This window comes from Gallinula chloropus, assembly GCF_964237585.1.
Source record: "Gallinula chloropus genome assembly, chromosome: 2".
NCBI lineage: Eukaryota > Metazoa > Chordata > Aves > Gruiformes > Rallidae > Gallinula > Gallinula chloropus.
The window spans coordinates 152,233,298-152,251,458 of record NC_140086.1 but is presented as its reverse complement, the minus strand read 5'-3'; the positions used below and the strand labels follow the sequence as shown (position 1 = coordinate 152,251,458).

The 18,161-nt window shown below is 39.1% G+C and overlaps 1 protein-coding gene across 1 annotated transcript in view; it reads right to left on the bottom strand.

The window, feature by feature from the left end:
* LARP4B (La ribonucleoprotein 4B) overlaps positions 1–17,877 on the bottom strand; it is a 36,054-nt gene extending 18,177 nt beyond the window's left edge. The window contains exons 1-6 of the mRNA XM_084279736.1: positions 17,768–17,877; positions 5,527–5,674; positions 5,140–5,301; positions 3,070–3,148; positions 2,058–2,194; positions 1,374–1,477 (exon numbers count right to left, since the gene is read on the bottom strand). Coding sequence (XP_084135862.1) covers positions 1,374–1,477; positions 2,058–2,194; positions 3,070–3,148; positions 5,140–5,301; positions 5,527–5,674; positions 17,768–17,848 — 711 coding nt within the window. The 5' untranslated portion in view covers positions 17,849–17,877. The remainder of the gene's footprint in view (positions 1–1,373; positions 1,478–2,057; positions 2,195–3,069; positions 3,149–5,139; positions 5,302–5,526; positions 5,675–17,767) is intronic.
* Positions 17,878–18,161: the final 284 nt, after the last annotated feature.

Here is an 18,161-nt window from a genome sequence, read left to right as displayed (position 1 = left end):
CAAAACCTGAGCCAAACAAAACCCTGTGCATACTGCATGGGATAGGAGAACCCCATCCTCTCAGCAGGAATCCGCTCGCTCAAGTGTCCACAGATCAATGTATTTAAAACAAGATTTATTTTACTTTGAAAACAGTCAGCTCATTTCCACTGAATACAAATCACACCGTGGAATTTATATTAGTTTTAATCCATTTCCATATTTTTTGTTTGTCACACAGTTGAGGTGAGCTGCATCAAAATGCAATGCAGCACAGGAGGCCATACAGTATTTAGGAACTTTGATGCTTAAACAGGGTCTGACCATGAAGCCCAGAAAACAGATACTGTTCAGGCTGGTGGGTTAAGTCTAGATTGTCCAGTCTGGCAAATTTAAAAACACATAACATAAGACACTTCAATTCAGACCACCTCTTTTGAAAATAAAGGCAGAAGTCTGTCGTTGTTAAGCATTTAAGAGTAACCACCCAGTGCTAACATTCAACCTGACAAACTAATAACAGTAAAAAAAAATATTAAGAACCAGGCAGTCTTTAAAGGTTGCATTTCATTTAGAAAGCTATTTTATGCTATGTATACAGCATACCTAACCTCTTCCCTGCAATTCTGTTCAACATTTTGTTTCATACTCCTGTCTATTAAGGCCACTTTCTACTTTATTGTAAATTTAACTGTGGTGCTACTTTTTTGTATGAAGCCTATCAAGAACAGCACTCTTTCAGAATATTTATTCTTCCTTGTAAAATTAAGTAGAGGGAGAAATTTAAAATATATGCCCTTCATTAAGAATCTGTACCTTCTCCTGAATTTGGAAATTCAAGATGGTTAGACCTATGGCCCAATAATTTTTTCTAGTCCTTTCATTAGTCATAGTCCCAGCTACATCACAGTTGCATTGAATATCTTTTATCAAGCCCTTCACTCAAATTCATTCCATAAGCCAGCAGAGCGACTTGTTGACACCTCTACTCTCACCGTTGTGGAAACATTTGCAAAGCTAGCTTCAAGTATTTTCCACTCTAAGAGTTATTATCCTATCCCTCAACTTCATTTGCTATTTATTCAAGGAGCTGAGTGCTAAGTGCATATGGATAAGGCAGAGTCTAAGAAAATTATGGTATCTCTACCAAACAGATCATTGTCAGTTTTTCCACCCTCTGTAGAGCTACAGGTTTTAGCACAGTCTTCCTATGAGCCACATATTTCTACCAAATATATTTCATATCCAAACACACACAAGAAACAAAGGACTAGAAGCTTCATTAGAAAATAATTCACAATGTATTGAGAAACATAAGAGTATTGAAGTGTGAAAAAATCTAACTTTCAAATCCTAAGGAAAAAGCATTCTTCACTGAGGAACTAAACACTTACTTCAATGGGGGTAGATTCAGGTACTTCACGTAAAATGACGATGCAGCGATTCTGGTTTGGCCTAACTTTTTCTCCCTTCTCATCCACTTGGACTAAAGGCAACGCTGAGAGAGAAAAGACAAAAAGTGTTTTAGTTGTCAGCAACCTTAACAGCTTTCTGCACACTGAAAGATGTTATGGACACAGTTTTATAATGTAAAGCTTTTTCATGGCAAGCCTCCCATATTTTTTGAGCTTTAAGAAACAAGGTGAAATATACGAAGTATACTGACATATGAAACTGAGTAGACACCTTCCTTAAAATCTCCACACTCTTCCTCCTCTTCCAGCTTAGAAAGTCCCAATTCATTAGCTTTTTCTTCTAAGGCTGACAGAGTCATGCTCTTTTTTGATTCTTACCTTACAGCAGCCTTTTCTGAGAATTTGAACTCATGTTCTCATTTACACAGGTCATTATTCAATACCTCAAATGTGAAGTAGCTTTGATGAAACTGCAGTCCTGTAATTGCAATGGTCTAAACTGGAAAAGCTGCTTCCTCTACTTAATGCTTTATAGAAAAGGATGGCATTTTATTGTGATACATTGCAGAAAAGGGAAGAGAGATTGAAAATCTCTTGAAAAAAGATTAATGGTCCTATGGCAAAAATCAAAATGCTTCCTAGCATTGAGTTATTTTTACTTACATCTCAGCACTTCAACAATCAAATCCATATCAGTACTGAGTTTCTTGACATGATCAAGGTTTGCTACTGTCATTATTGGCACATACTGATCACTGTCCATCTGTGATATAAGGTACATGTCACTGGCAAGATTTTCTCTGTTGGGAGACAAATTAAAAATGGTGAGATGTAACTTTGGTCAATGAACTTAAGACAAAAAACCCATTCATTGTATAGAAGGCAGATTCCTTCACTAAACTTCATTTTCAGCATTTTCACCAACTCCCCAGTCCATTTACCTTCTGTATTTCACTTGCTAAGAAACACAAGACTATTTTCTTGTTCCTTCATGTAACAGTATTGGCATCTGCTTGTCCAGGCAGCACATTATCCCCACAAACACATAATACTCATAGGAGCTCATGACTTCAAGTGAGCACTGACTACAACTGGTTATGCAGGAGTACACCGATTATGAATTAAGACATGTGTTTAGGATGTTTTTAATCTAGACACAAGCACTGAGAATAATTAAGTACAAATAAACTGCTTTGATGATCTTGCATCCGTCTATACTGGAATGCATATGATTCAGAGCCCTTATTTTTTTTTCTTTTTAAAATTGATCCTTAACTTTAAAGGGTCTGAAAATACACATAGAAAAATTCTAGTTTGTATCAATGCAAATTTTAGTTACTAGCTTAAACAGTTTACCAAATGGCTTAAGCTACTGAGGTTCAGTTTACAAAAATAAAATAACAGCCATAAACATTCACCTAATCTGTAATGGCTTGTAACTACTCTCTCTTCAAAACAATCTATTTGCTAGTTTATGTTTTAGGCCCAGAAGTTTCATATAAGCCTGAAGTACATCAGCATGATACTGTGGAATTGGTGTGCTCCTTCCCCCAAATTCTCAACCTTTCTACTAAGTTTTCAGTGGCAGCTGTCAAATACATTAACATACATTCCAAGTTAGGTACAGGATCTTGTTAGCTTCCCTCCTGTTTACTACATTTAGGTATATACATACCTAGATAAGCAGAATTCCAGTGTTTTTTTCAGTAATTCTCTTAAGTCTTCCTGACCTTCCGGCAACTGTTCGTTTCCACCTAATTAAAATATTTAGGTTCACAATTTAGTTTTGCTGTATTACACAACAGATATTTCAATCAAGCCATCATGTCTACTACAGCTGTAAAACTAGCAAAATTCACTAAGTGTTGACTGTAGATTCACCTCCCCGAAAAATAAATCATTGCTGCACAATTTAAGACAGAAAACTGTTTCCAACTTCACTTGTTCATCTCTTCTCCAAATACATAAACATTTGGAGCAGTTTTAGAAAAACAGCTAGAAACACGTCTCAAAGTAAATACTGAACTGGTTTAAGCTCATTTATGTCTTCTGGTCTTAGAAACCCAACCCATTTCTGGCTGATGAAACCCTGACTGATGCAGCTTACTCACACAGCAAGCAGTGTCAGACACACACTGTGCTTCTGGCCTCATGCTAGTTCAGAAAAAAATTTCAAAATCTTCATTATGACATAGCAGCAGATATCCAATCGTTACACAACAGATGTGTGATCAACTGACAGTCTCTTAACCATGACATTTAATTTGTTAACTACCTCCTTAACTAAAGGAGAAATTAGGTTCTCTCATACCTGGAACTTTCAAAGTTATCATATGCAAAACACTAATTTCATGTCCACTTCAGTTGGGGGTAAGCTAATTGTGTCAGTGGGAGAACCTAAGATCAGAAGTTTAGTGTGGATTTTAGAGATTTATAAAACATTTAGTAACACTACATAAACAGCCCAGAACTGGACACAGCACTCAAGGTGTGGCCTCACCAATGCCAAGTACAGGGGCACAATCACCTCCCTAGACCTCCTGACCACCTAGGCACACTGCTGGCTCATATTCAGTCGGCAGTCAACCAACACCCCCAGGTCCTTTTCTACCTCACAGCTCTCCAGCCTGTCTCTTTCCACACATTTTAAAAATAATAATTAAAACAATTAAAATCAAGTGTCAGAGTTGGGACCACCTATGTCAGTATTCATCAAACGGAATAGATCTGATTTGTTGTTCAGCTCCTTACACCACCATCTGACTCTTGTTAAAGGTAACTATTTGGGCATGCAAAGGGCATTCTGACAAGTTCCTGTCTGGAGTGCTCTGCACCATTAATACTATTTCCTATTTGCCAGTCAGCTGTTATTAAGTATTTCCCTATTGTACCCTTGAACAGAAGGGTCAGAGAACTTCCCATTTTCAGCACAAGCAAGGACAATGCCACAACCCTGTCTGATGTCAACTGTCCCGATTTCCAGTTATTACAGATGCTACACTGGTCATTTTAAATGCATGTGATAAAGTCAGCTCAGCACAGTGAGCAAGGAGCAGACTTCTCTCAAACATCAAGAAACAGGCAGCACATTTTGCTCTTTCCCACCCCTCACTTCAGTTCAAGCAGTAATCCCACATGCATCTCACAGGGCTTCTGTCCCTTTCAGTGAAATATAAGCATGTCTGAATCTCCACACTAGTTTCCAGAAGTTTCTTAAAACATGCCATCTGGTGTGGACTACAGCTACTAACAGTTGCACTGAAAAAATCATGGAAGCTAATTAAAAAAGAATGCAAATAAGACTAAAATGTTGCTTATTTTAACATTTGATCTCGCAAGACATGAACATTACTCCTTGAGACACAGATGGTATTTGAATTTCACCTGGCCTTAAAGAAAGTAGTTACCTAAATGTAAGCACCGACACTAGGGACACACATTCAGTAAAGCCTTTCAGGAAACAGTACTCAGTTGCATCCAGAACTTGCAATCGATTCTGTGCAGTTAAGGCTCAGACTACTTTCCAAATGCATGTCTCCTGCTCTCAAGGCTTAGACAGGATTTTCTTGGGTCTGCTTAGAGAACATATATTCAACAAGCAAAGTGGTGGGGAGCTGTTTGAGGGGAGTTTTTTGATGGTTTTGTTGGGTTTGGTTGTGTTTGGTTTTTTACATGGATGCTCACTGTTCAGTCCAAACCGTTTCCTTTTCTTAAGCCAATTCCAAACACATGTTAGCTTTCTTACCTGTCTGGGTGGTTTCATGCATAGATTCATACTCGGAATGATCGAGAGCCAAAGGGTTCATATCTGTCTGGTCTGACACCGGCACAGCTGGTGACGGCTCCTGTAGCTCTGTCAGCACAGCATTCTGATGCTTTTTGTCGCCATCACCATTGGCATCCAGTCCTGCAGCAGAGATGACAAACACATTCAAAAGAACATTCCTTTTAATCACAGTAACATCATAGTTAAAACTAAATCTGAATGCAATTACTTATATATTTGCATCTTTTTGAACATGAAGTTACTTATGTATTTGCTTTTTTTTTAAAACAGAAATACTAAACTTGACAGCTTCTGCACTAAAATTTACTTTTTGCTTCAGCAACAAGTAGGAACTCTTATTCATACCTTCTTTACAAGAATCTGGAGGTTGGTCAGGTATTTCTTCCCACGTTTTGCTCACGCTACCATCAGTGGCACCACTTGCTTCCAAGTGTAACATATGATTTCCCCACACCTTTGCATTAGGATTCAATTCAGAAACCTTGGTTGACTCCTACAAAAAGAAATTTCTTTGATTATGCACTTTGTGGATGCACAGCATGTATCCCTGCATGTACACATACAGTTTCAAACAGCAGCATCAGATGGACAATTCAAGATCATGTTGACAAGTGTTTTTTTCCCCACATCTGAATAACTGAATTGCCACCCCATAACTGTTTCAGGTACAAAAACTGCATTGTACAGCACAGAATTCACTTCCCTGATCAAGAATCAACAGAACAGGCTAGCCAAGCAGAGCAGGCTATAACAAACATTTCATTCTTTGCCTTTGACAGACTAACTCAACCTGTACTTGCCCTAGACTTCAGGCAGCTCTCCAATTTTCATGTTAACTCAATGTTAACTATAATGTATCTGCTTCTGCAAAATAACAAAAATTAAGAAAATAAAAAACCACAAGGTGTTTTTTCTGGACTTAATATAAACACGTTAATAGTTTTAAGGAAGCTTTATGGAAAACAAAGCAATGGGATGTGCATGACAACTTCTGTCACTACTTCAAGAGAAAAAAACCCAGCATCAAAAAAATTAGGCTAGTTTTCCCTTAGTCAGGACAAAGAATGAATTACCAGATCCAGTTAAATAATCTTAGGCCCAACCTCCTTTAACCTGCATTGAAACTGGACACATTTAATGGTCACATATGGTTATATACAACCATTATATTCACATGCTTCAGAGCCTGCTCTCTACAGCACCAACATCTACAGTACAACTTGGACCGTAACATGAGACTGTTTTCTCTTGTTTTGCTTGTGCTTGAGCAAAACACACTCACTTATTCCATACCCAGAATAACTTTGGTATGTTTTAATAGGATGAATATAGTGGGAAAAAGTATGGTAACACATACTGAAGTTTATTAAAATTTGTTTTGTGACTTTAAGGATGCTAGGAACATTGTAAAAAGGGCACTTCGACACTCCAAGAAGCATTAATTCTTCTGAAACACATGCACTCAAATAGCTATTATCATAGGGAATAGAAAACATCCAAAAGGTAAAAGATTTAAGGAATCTCAACTTACAGAAAGTGGAAGTGTTCGACATAACAGAATAGCAGGGATTCAAAGATGACAGGAAGTTCCATCAGTTTCCATATTTAACACAAAAGTTCCCCCAGGATATAAGAAGCAGCCTCTAGCACAACCTGTGGCCGGCACTGCTACTGCTGGGCAAGGTCAGAGCAGCTGCTGTAAGGTGGTGGTGTGGGGGATACCTCCAAGCACTGGCCTTGCTCAGAGGGGAAAGAGCAGCAGTAGCTGCCACAGGTTGGCTTTATTTCTTTCCTACCCCAGCTAGCCAAGATCCAGTCTAGCTCATTCCCCAGGCTTCTCCAGCAGACACTCCTTGCTACAGACCACCACAAGTAAGCAAAAGGTCTCCCAACTGCTACCAAGCAAGCATTTTACAATTTCAGGAAATCCACAAACATTTCTCCCTATGTAAAGAGCACTTAAGTCAGTAGAAAGTTTCCCTTCCACTTACTGAAGCATTTATCTCAAATTCATTTAGAATTGAGAACCTGCAATCAAGATACTTTGCCCAACATTTAAACTTTCACACAAGGTAAACAGAGCCAAAAAAAAATCAATATTCAGCAACATTTTGAACTACTGCACTGTGTATAGCATTTGGTTTTGCAAAGGAGAGAGAGTGCAGTCAGCTTTGTGAGAAAACAACATCTGACAGATTTAAATATCTAATGAGTCCACAGTTTGACTCAGCTTATTCCAATTTCCTAGCTTCAGCTTTAAACTTTAACATCAAATCACTTCTGCAGGATACTTACAAATTGGTCTTCATCTTGCCATCCCCATGCACCAACATTCCCTGGTGCTACCAGCTGGTACGGGCATCTTCCCACCGCGTACGAAGCACCTGTTAAATCCTCAGGTTCCTTCTGGAAGTTTTCATTAACTATACACAGTCTGTCATTCTTCACAGTGCTGTTAGAAATTGTATTATTCCATAAAAAGCCCATCAGATATTCACCACTACCAGCAGCAGCAGTGTCAGAAAATAGCTGATTTGTCCAATCAGCATTGCCAGTCTGAAGACTGATGACATGTGACCATATTTCAACTTGGGCATTTTGACTGTCCAGTTCACAGGAGTGCTCTTGATCACTCGACACGTCTTCCATCAGATCTAATGCAGAGAGCTCACTGCCTTGCTGAAGTCCTGCAGCACCAGGAGAGGCACTGTGTATTTCATAGGAAGGAGTAGCAGCGTATTTGTCTACCTGCTTTGGGTCAACAAAAAACCCAAGCTCTTTGTTTGAGAAAATCTTGTGATCTGACTGCATCTGTTCCCAACTCGTGGTCAAGTCATTCATTTGAGTATTTAATATGTAACTGGTGTTTTTCAGCTCAGTAGTCTTGGCTTCTAACTGCTCTAAATTCTCTGTGGCAAAAGCTTCTAGATTCCCAGTTGTCATACTAAATCCAGCGAGGTCCTCCTTCGAGTGGGTACTGACACACTGTTTCACATCCCCATCCTGAAGTTGATATTCACTTACATCACACACGCTTGTTCCATAGGTTTCTGATCCTACCTCAGTAAAAGGCCCAACAGAAACCTGGCTCTTTCCAACCTCTGGCTCTGGACTGGCACAGCAACATAAACCAGTGGAAGAGTCGGTGTTATTACACACACAAGAATCTGAATTTTGACAAAATGAAGGTGAACTATTTTGGACATCAGGTAAGAGATTACTGGCATCTTCCACGTTTCTAGCGTCATCGATCGATTTCACACTCCCGTCCATACATTTGCCCAAAGTTACAGGTACAGCAGACTTCGTATTCTGATCGTGACTCAAACCTTCACTGCAATTTAAGTAGTTTTTATCATGATCAACATTAGTGTCCAAATTCTGGTTTGCATTTTCTGCCTGGTTATCTATTGCCTCATTTAGTAGAACGTGAAAATCCGTTTGCTTTACAGATTCTTCTACATCCCCAGCTATTTCAGCTGAGTCAGTCCCCTTATTCCATTGATTTCCCACTGTGTGGAAGGAACACACATCCTGTTGCTTGTCTTGCCTACAGTTCAAATCCTCACATTCCTCAAGCACAGAAGAGACACTGGTTTTATCTGAATTTGAATATTTGCATACTTTACCACCTCGTGACTCTCGTGAAATGTGAGGTTCTAGGCTGTTTTCCTTTAGGAAGATTTCATCTGCACTTGTCTTACATAGTTCATGACATGTCAAAGTGCCATCCCATGATTGAGTTCTGCTCAAGCTACCAGATTCCTCAAGCATGTCACCTTTTAGCTCAACAATACTCACAGAGACATCTTCCTCTGCCCCACTACAGTTTGCAACTTTAGTTGATCTCTTGTTTTCAGCACACCCCTTAATCTGAGTTTGAAAATCTGAACTCTTTTCCATGTTTTCATGCATTTCAGTCATATTCAAAACTTCACAGCTAGGCAAAACTGTACCTGTGCATTTCTCTTCATCTTTCAGGAGTTCTTCCAAAATGCTGTGATGTTCACTAGACTCAGGTATGAATGTTTGGCTATCACCATCCATTCTTTGAAATGTTCTGTTTTCCACACTTGAGTTTAATACACTTTCTGGCTTTAGGAAGGAGCCTTCTTCAGCAACTTTTTCTACATCTTTATTCATTTCTTGTAACTCTAATAATTTAAAGTTACCCCTGATGTACTCTGCCACCTGTTCAGTGTTTTTTTCCCTTGCAACACTTGAGGGATGCCTAATTAAACCTAATGGTACAGTCTCAGAATCATCATTGCCCTCAATCTTTCCTGAATTATACACTCCAGTGTGCAATGGTACACTGGAAATACAATCACCATGTGTCATGTTTTCTGTATTAGGGCTGTATGGGTCCTCTTCAGCAGCACCCCCAAGTTTTACTGAATCACAAGCTTTATGGAGTGATTCATTCCAACTGACAGCATTACCTATGGCATGTACCTCTTCTTGTTGATTCTCAGAGATAACTTCACTGCCTTCTTTCTCTCTTAAGCCATCTGTTACTGTATTATCAGTATTTAACCTATGCACCTGACACAGATTAGCCAGTAAGTTATCATAAGATTTGATGTCTACACTACAGTATTCCTTTGTTTCCTTTTTCTGCATGTTTGACCTATCCTCTTTTTTACACTCTTCCTGTGAATTAAGCTTAGCTCCCATTTGTGCTGCCTGCCACATCGGACACTCCTCCCCAGTGTCTAGAGGTCGTGCCGTGCTGCACATTCCTTCATCAGTAACAGCTGAATTATCTATGTCTGCTGCACTCTCTTCATGCACAGTAGCTGGCATCTCTTCATCCCCTTTCAGATCTTCAGCATCTACAACACAGAGACTGTAAAACCCCCTATCTTTCACGGTTTGCCCAGTGTCTACGTCAAGATAGGAGAATACTAGAGACATTTCTCTCTGTGAACTTGAAACTTTTTGCAGGCTGTCACTCTTGCTGTCCTCAATATCTACCGTTGTTACATTCTGCCTTGAATGATCACACGTAACTGCATAATCCTCCAGAAAATTTCTATTTATGGCAGTGTCTGCCTGTAAGCCTTTGTCTAGGCTATCTGGTCCATGTGAAGTAGAAACATGATCAAAAAAACAACGCTCTTCTGCAGCTACATTTTCATTAACACTACTGTTAATGTTTTCTGTATTGTTCATGTGCTGACTGTTACTATTAGATTTTTTAGGGGCTCTTTTTTTAAAAACCCTATCTTTCTTTTCTTCACTTTTCTGCAGATTCCCAAATGTACCGGAGACCTTCAGAAGGTGACTAAAGGAATTAAAGAAGCTAAAAGGTCTGTCATACGTCCTCCTAGTGCTCTCACAGGGAGAATTCTCCACGCTTTTGTACGATGGGTATTTTGCTTTTCTATCCCAGAACCCAGATTTAGATTTTGATGCTGCACAATCATCGCTACAAACACATTCAGTATCGACCATGGCAGCTGCCCCATTAACCGTCCTTCCCACTCCATGCAGATCCTGGCTTTCCACAGTTCCTAAAATTGAAGATAAAGTTTTACTTATCCTTGATCCCGGTTCTTCCTCTTCCACAGATTTTTGTAACAGGCCAGTTTTTTCCTCATTTGTGCTGTTCCTCAATTCTTTACTGAAGCAGCAGCCCATGTTTAATAAGTAGTGTCAGAGGAGTCTTCTCATTGCAAATCACCTTTCTTTATACACAAAACTTTCTCCTGCTACTGAGGAGACAAGCCAACACCCAGCTGCCAAAAATAGCACACTTTAAACCATGCAGGGGTTCATGTGTCATTGCCACTCAAAGTCCAAAATCCCAGTTGCTGAGCAATGTTTTAGTATTTCATCATATGTACTGCAATAGTCAAGCCAAATAATTCTGCTAATGAGATTACGGTCTGTTTACAAGTATTACCAAGTCTTACAAACTTCTATTGTTTAATTTCCTGAAGAGTTTCCTTCATCCAAATCATTAAAATATTTAAATGACCTCTTTCACAATGTCTTTGTGTGCCAGAAAACTGCTTCCCTTCATATTTAATACAACTCCTGCTTTCTATGTAAGCATAAACGCAGTCTGGCTTCACATGTTTAAATCAGACTTGAAGTCTACACCAGTGGAAGCTACTTTATCAAACTTGAACCATTTTCTCAGTTCTCCTCCCTTCCCCCAGCGCTAAACTACACTAAGATTACTTCTTTAGGAAAAACAGGCTAAAGATAGATAAGACCTCATGTATTCCATTGAACAGTCATTGTACGTTATCAGAAGCTAATTCTGGTCCAAGCTTTTTTTTATTCGTTATCTGCATGAAAAAAGCATACATAATCCCTCAGTGACTTACAGCACTGTAAGGGGCCTCATGATCATCTAGCCATCTCATGGCACTGTGGCAGGATTAATTATACTTCAAAAAAAGTGATCTTTTTTAACCAAAAAACCCAGCTGGATTTAAAAGGTAGTTTGACTAAATACTAATTCCAAAAGTCTGTTCCCAGTATAGGTTTTTTTTGTTGTACATAAAGAGACTTCTTTCTGACCTTATGACAGCAAAGATCATCTTTATATACCTGTATTTAAATACCAGAAGACTTTTACTACTGTAAGTCCCTTTACTCGCTAAAAATGTGGTTCTGCATCTTCAAAAATAAAAACCCGATAAAAAAAGCTGAAAACACCCAGCAATCTTTGCTGCTCCAAACACAGTTGTTCTTCCTTGCCTTTACATAATCACACATCACTCAGACCTCCCTTCGAACTCATTACTGTTATTTAAAATCTGGACCCGATCCTTCAGAGCTTGCAGACTGTACCACTACAGCACCATTCCGTTACTTAAGAGATACTGGAAACCCCAAAGAAAGTAAGACAAGACAAACTCTAAACTATTTCAAATGTTCTTTCAGCTGTACATTGACATGGGTGCTATTTTTCAATTTGTTGGGCACCTCACAGCAAGTTTAATCAAGATGTACTTGAACCAGTGTTAGAAGTCAGCCTGGCAACTTGCCCTCTATTGTATTCATACAGCAGTACACAAGGGTACTGGGGCTAATTAAAGTAGTTAGTTGGAAGGCAGCTGCTAAGAGGTCTATTTTAATTTCTGCTGTAAACTATACTTGCAGGGTAAAGGCTGCTTAACACAGAGATCCATGCTCTAATATTCCACTATCATTACTTACTGACACAAGTCATTGTGACTTACTTTACAGCTGCTTTCATGGCAAGTCACACAGCCTACATAAGGCTCAAGACATGATTCAGTCTAAGTTGTCTAAATGGTCCCCGTCACTGCAAGACTTCTGTTTTATTTCCAAAATTCCCAGGAAAAAAAATACCCACCTTTACCTGACCAGCCCTCAGCCACTATTTCCTTTCTATCTCCTTAGCTACATTACTTCTAACAGAAAGCTACTATCAGCATAGAAATAAATTAAGCACCAGGTCCTCTTGGTAAACTAAGTTTACATCTGCTTAGAGCAATGAACCAAAAGTGAACCAAGCATATTTTGTTTCCTGTTGTCATTTTGCAATAAATCACAGTCAGCAGAATCAGGCTGGATTAAAATCAGGTAGGAGACAATATAAGAAAGCTCTTGTTATCCCAAACTGTTCTGTCTTATAACTTGCAAATACAAGGTAGTACTGAGCAGATGCAGAAGCATTCTAGAAATTCAAATGTTTCACCTCAGTCTGCACTGCAGTAACTATGAAGTGCTCCTGCAGTAACAGTGATAGATTCCACATTCAGCAGCACAAAACAGACCAGAGATGAAGCTCTTCTCCTTATCCACTGAAATGCTTCCATTCTCCTCTGAAGCTTTTGCAAAGTATTCAAATATTTAGAGTCATTTATTTCCTACATCTCTTTATAAACAGTCTGTGCAACACAAAGAAAGTTTAAAGCTGCAATATAGGTGCCGTCATAGCTTTTTCTCCCCAGACAAGCATTCTGTTCATGGGACAAATTAAAAAAATAATGTGCTTTAGATTCATTAAACACAAGGTTCAATATATTTAAGTGTCATATAATTTAAATGCCATAGACATATCTGAGTCTGGCTATGTGAAAGAACCATACTGGCTAACTTTCAGGGAAAATCTCCTATTCACCACTAATCCTCTGACCATACAAACGATTGCTGAATTGGCTAGGGAATGTACTCCCTCCCCAGCATGTCTGCTTCAAAACTGCCAAGTAAGAAAAGAGGAAGACTATCCTGCCCTCCCCAGTTTATCCACAATGTGAAGCCTTAAAGTGCCTTCAGATATAGCATTCTTAAGGATAGGAAGTTTAATGCATCATTGCTGCCATCTGCTGCATTTTTTTTAATTCTCCCGTGGGACAAAGTTATTCAACATGCTTAGATCCAGACTGAAAACTATGCCAAGTCACTCCTCTCTTCAGCATTCTCTGGAACCAAGCACAGGGAAAGGGGAGGGAGTTACTTATAATAGGTTTGGGTTGTTGTTTTTTTGAAGAAATGCCATGAGCAAACAATTCCACTGGTTTTAATGTCAGCATAAAGTCACAGGAATACTTGTAACCTTCACAATTCAGAAAACTCCCTAACGAGGTAAACAAATAACAAGATTTCTCCCTCTTTAACTTAACCATTACTAACTATGTGCTTTCTAGAGAGGAACTAAGTGCCTTTAAGACGGTCCAGGGCAAAGTCCACTTTTCCAGTGCCTTAACAAGCACTTCTGCTATCAACTAATGGGGAGTAAAATGGGTGAAGCAGTTCAGGCAGGCAGAAACTTCTTTCAGCTTTCCCATACCCTTCTCCTTATGTGCCAAGGAACATTTTGTCCTTATTCTTCTGGTTTTATCTAAGAGTTCCAGGGATAATTTCTATTTTTAAACATCTATAGCAAACATTATGTCACATTTCTCAATACTGTTTATTGTGGGATCACCATTAAAAAAAACCAAACTAAGTTTAAGCAGAAAATGCCTCATTATTGTTACACTAAATCACCTGAGTTGTTTAACTTCTAAGACTCAGTAAGTCTTAAAAAGCCTTCTGGCTAAGCTAAACATCACCACCTGACTTGAAAAGCACTTCAAAACCAACAGAATTTGTGCTCTGCCACTTCAGAGCCAAGGGCAAGGGGGTGGCAGTGGTTGGTTTGTTTTTTTTCTCCTTTATACATATGTATTTTGGCTCTGTTGGATGCCTCATCTACTCAATGACTAAATAGGTTTTCTCTCTCTATGAAACCAAGCTACTCTTGCAGCTGCACTTTCATAACTTGAACAATTATTTTTTCTAGCAAGTATTACAGTCCTATGTCCTGCACACACCTATGCAGAAGGCAGGAAGTGAACATACTCATTAACAGGAGTTTGCCTCCCCACTTACTTTCATTTCTACATGTACCTACTCCTTGTCAGGGAATAAGGGTTTATCCCATATATAGCCTTATAGACCTAAGCTTTAAAGTTACAGTAGCACAAGTCAAAACAGTCTGACAGCATCTGACTTCAATTTTCCCTTTTCTATAATAAAGTCACACAATCATAACTAGAAGAAGCAGCTGTTATCCTGCACTCTCAGACTACACCTGATGTCATGTGCACTGTAAGTTAAAGGAAAAACAAGCACCATCACAACAGACATCACAGCATTGCTACTGCAGGTTTTTGGAAGCAGCTGGCCAGATAGCTTAACTTTCCTTTCAATATATCAAGGTTAAACAGACTGTTAAGAGTTTAAATACTTATCTTGCAAACTAAAGCAATTAAGCATTAGCATTAGAAGACATCCACAGGTGCAGAACTATTCAGCACTTCTCTTATGATCTAAATCTACACAAGTGTGACAGTAGATGAACACTGAGCTGTATCCATGTTTCATGATGCTGATACTGTACATGCTCAGTTTAAGGTCTAATCTCACCATCTCATTTGAAGCTATTCACCATCTCTTGAATTATTAAATGCCATGTTATACAAACTGCTACTTAACTCTTAATTGGCACCTGCTGTATGTAATACTGTGTGCCATCAAATGTTCTAAGGATTACAGGTCATACTGCACTAGTATATCTATCTAAAACTAGTAAATCTAATTTCCTCAGTCCCTTTTAATCTACAAGGCTTGTTCCTGACTGGGTTACAAAAGGATTTCTTGAACAATATATCCTAGCAGCAGTGAACCGAAGATATCCTTCCATACTACCTCCCACAAAAAAACATTTTGGGAAGTACAATTAAGTCCCATCTTTACTTTCTGACTTGCTAGCTAGTTTTCTTGTACTTAGAATCAACAATGAGACTGAAGTTGTATTTGCAGTATCTATAAGCACTAGCAAGAACCAGCATACAACATTGGTTTGAATTCCTGTTCATAGAAGCCTACAGCAACACCTGAGAATTCCTCAGCTAGAGAGAACGGGTGATGCTCACATTGGAAGCAGACAGCAATCTTAAATGGACACAGTAATATCCTCCACCAGCACATACCAATGTTTGAGAACCTGTTGTCACTTGACAACAACAATCCCTTTTGAAGTTAACTTCAAATTTCCAGATCAGGCCTTTGATTCTTTGGTCCTTGGAAAGTGTTCTGAGAAGACATATTTAAATGTGGACACAACAGGGGAAAAGTTTAGAATCCATGAGCAAGGAAAAAGGCTATGCCTTTAGCACTAAAGGTGAGTTAAGCCCTGTCTGGCACAGACAGGTCACACACTATTTCAACCACAGGATTTGGGTCTGGGCCTCTTCCCTCAGAGAGAAACTCTGCATTTCTAGCAGCAAAGGGCTACTGATTCAAAAGGAAGGAGAAGGGAGTGAAAAGGGAGTGAAACATTTTTTAAACACCAACTTCCCTGGGTCCAACCTGACAAGGGCTTTTTCAGAAAAAGTAATGAGCAATCTGGATACAAAAAACCCTAATGACGTCACCTGAAGTGATGCCTGCCTCTAGATTTAAAAAAAGAGATACACTGGTATTTCCAACTTTTAACAAATCCCAAATTTATCCAAGCTAAGAATTTGCTAGCATCCTCTAAATGACCTACCTCCAATTTGGAAGTGTAAACTCCTATTAACAAGAAATTCATAAACATCCTTAAGCTGCCAACTTCCTTTGATCGACTTGCATACAAAACTACCGAAATTCTGCTATTGAATACTACTAAAACCACCCAAATACAAAGAACTGGTTTTGGAAGTGAACCATACTATGCTTGTGACCAATCTACACCAGGCATTACACGATATAGTTTTATAGTTACTTCAAGGTAGAAGAAATTACTTTGACTCCCTCACCATTAGGTTAAGGCTTTTGAAAATTGTTAGTAAACAAACAACAAATGTAACAGTAGCATAGGCAAAGTACAGCTTTTAAAAGGGTAATAAGCTACTACAGGTCTCATCTTTTTTGAATAAAATATTCAGTAAGATAAAAGCTTTAATCTTAAAAGAATTAGTTATTTGAAATACAGCATTACGGCACTACAGTCATTCCCAGATAAGTAAATTGACCTTGGTCTCCCCTACTAAGAGAGCAGATTTTCTTAAATTGAAAGAAGTGGTTACACTTTCTCCAAGCAAGAAAAAACAGAAATTAAGATTCCAATCCAACTTCATAAAAATTCCAGGCTACCATCAATGTTAAGACTACTCAGACCATCTTTAATACTAATGCACCCGTTGGAAGTGCACTGACAGGTCCAAGCTTTTGAAGCAAATCTGCAAGAGACTCTTACTCAAACGTGCAGACTTTTTTTTTTCAATAAATGCGCCGAGTACAGAGTGGGGAGAATAAAAATCACAGAAGCTCAACGAGCTTAGAGTGTTTTTCAAAACACTCCTTAGTGGATGCTGCAAGGCAAGTTGAAGCAGCAAGCATCTGCTACTTCGCATAGCACAGGCTAAGTGCCGAGCAAAACACACTGAAACCAAACCCTTCCAGATGTCCCAAGAGGAAACATTCCTCCCAACATACAGTTAATCATCAAAGATGAAAATACAGTGTTATGAGTAGAGCTTACAAATGAAGTATTCAATCTTCTTGAAGATGCATGTAGCATTTACTACAACATATACACACACAGTATTGTCTGCGGGATGATGTGCCAAAAACACCCCATAAAGCAGCTAACTGGATCCTGCACAGTAGCACAGAAGCAGCAGCAGCACGTGCCACTTGGCAGAACTGATGGAGCAAAATTCCCGTTACAGATGCAGTTTCCTGTCTCCGTGGCTTTGCACTTCTTTCAATTACAGATACGTGCCAAGTGCATTTCCTGCATTTTCTGCACAGAGCCATGTGTGAGCTAGAACTTAACTCAAGACTGACAGCACAATTCCTGCACAGCCTAAAAGCCTTGTACCTTAAATGAATGCAAACTGTGGAACCTGAGGTTTATTTAAATCATCTGTAAGGCCAAAGTTAAATTGAGCCTCCTACCTGCCATGAAGAATTAGCCAAGTTCAATAGCTCTGTTCTAGGAGTTTGTATTGAAACACTGTCAGCCAACTGTCTTCTAAAATGGTCAGAAGTGCAATTTTGATTAAGACAGTTAAAAAAGCTGTTTCATGCAACACATACAAGGGGAATATGTAATTGTAATACTTACTAGATGAGAACCGTCTTTAACTTCTTGTACTTGCTGCACCTGCGGTTCAGCCACAACTTTAGTGTCCTGATCAGAAGTCATGAGCTGTCTGCTTTTTGGCTGCTCAGAGAGAACTTTACTGGTCACCTTTGTAAGCTGGGGAAATAAATAGAAAGACAAAAGATTCGGTAAGTGGTTGTTGAAATTCCTGAGAACTCACAGCCATTCCAGACGTGCCACCGATTCAGACCAGAGGTCCAAAAAACTTCCACACAACACTGTCAGGACCAAGCCTTCAGGGAAAACGTTATGGCCAAAGGCAAGGATAAAGCAATCTTGCACATATGCTCAGCTCCCAGTTGCGGGCTGCCTGGGGAGTGCAGACAAACACCTGCCACAGCACTGGGCAGGGAAA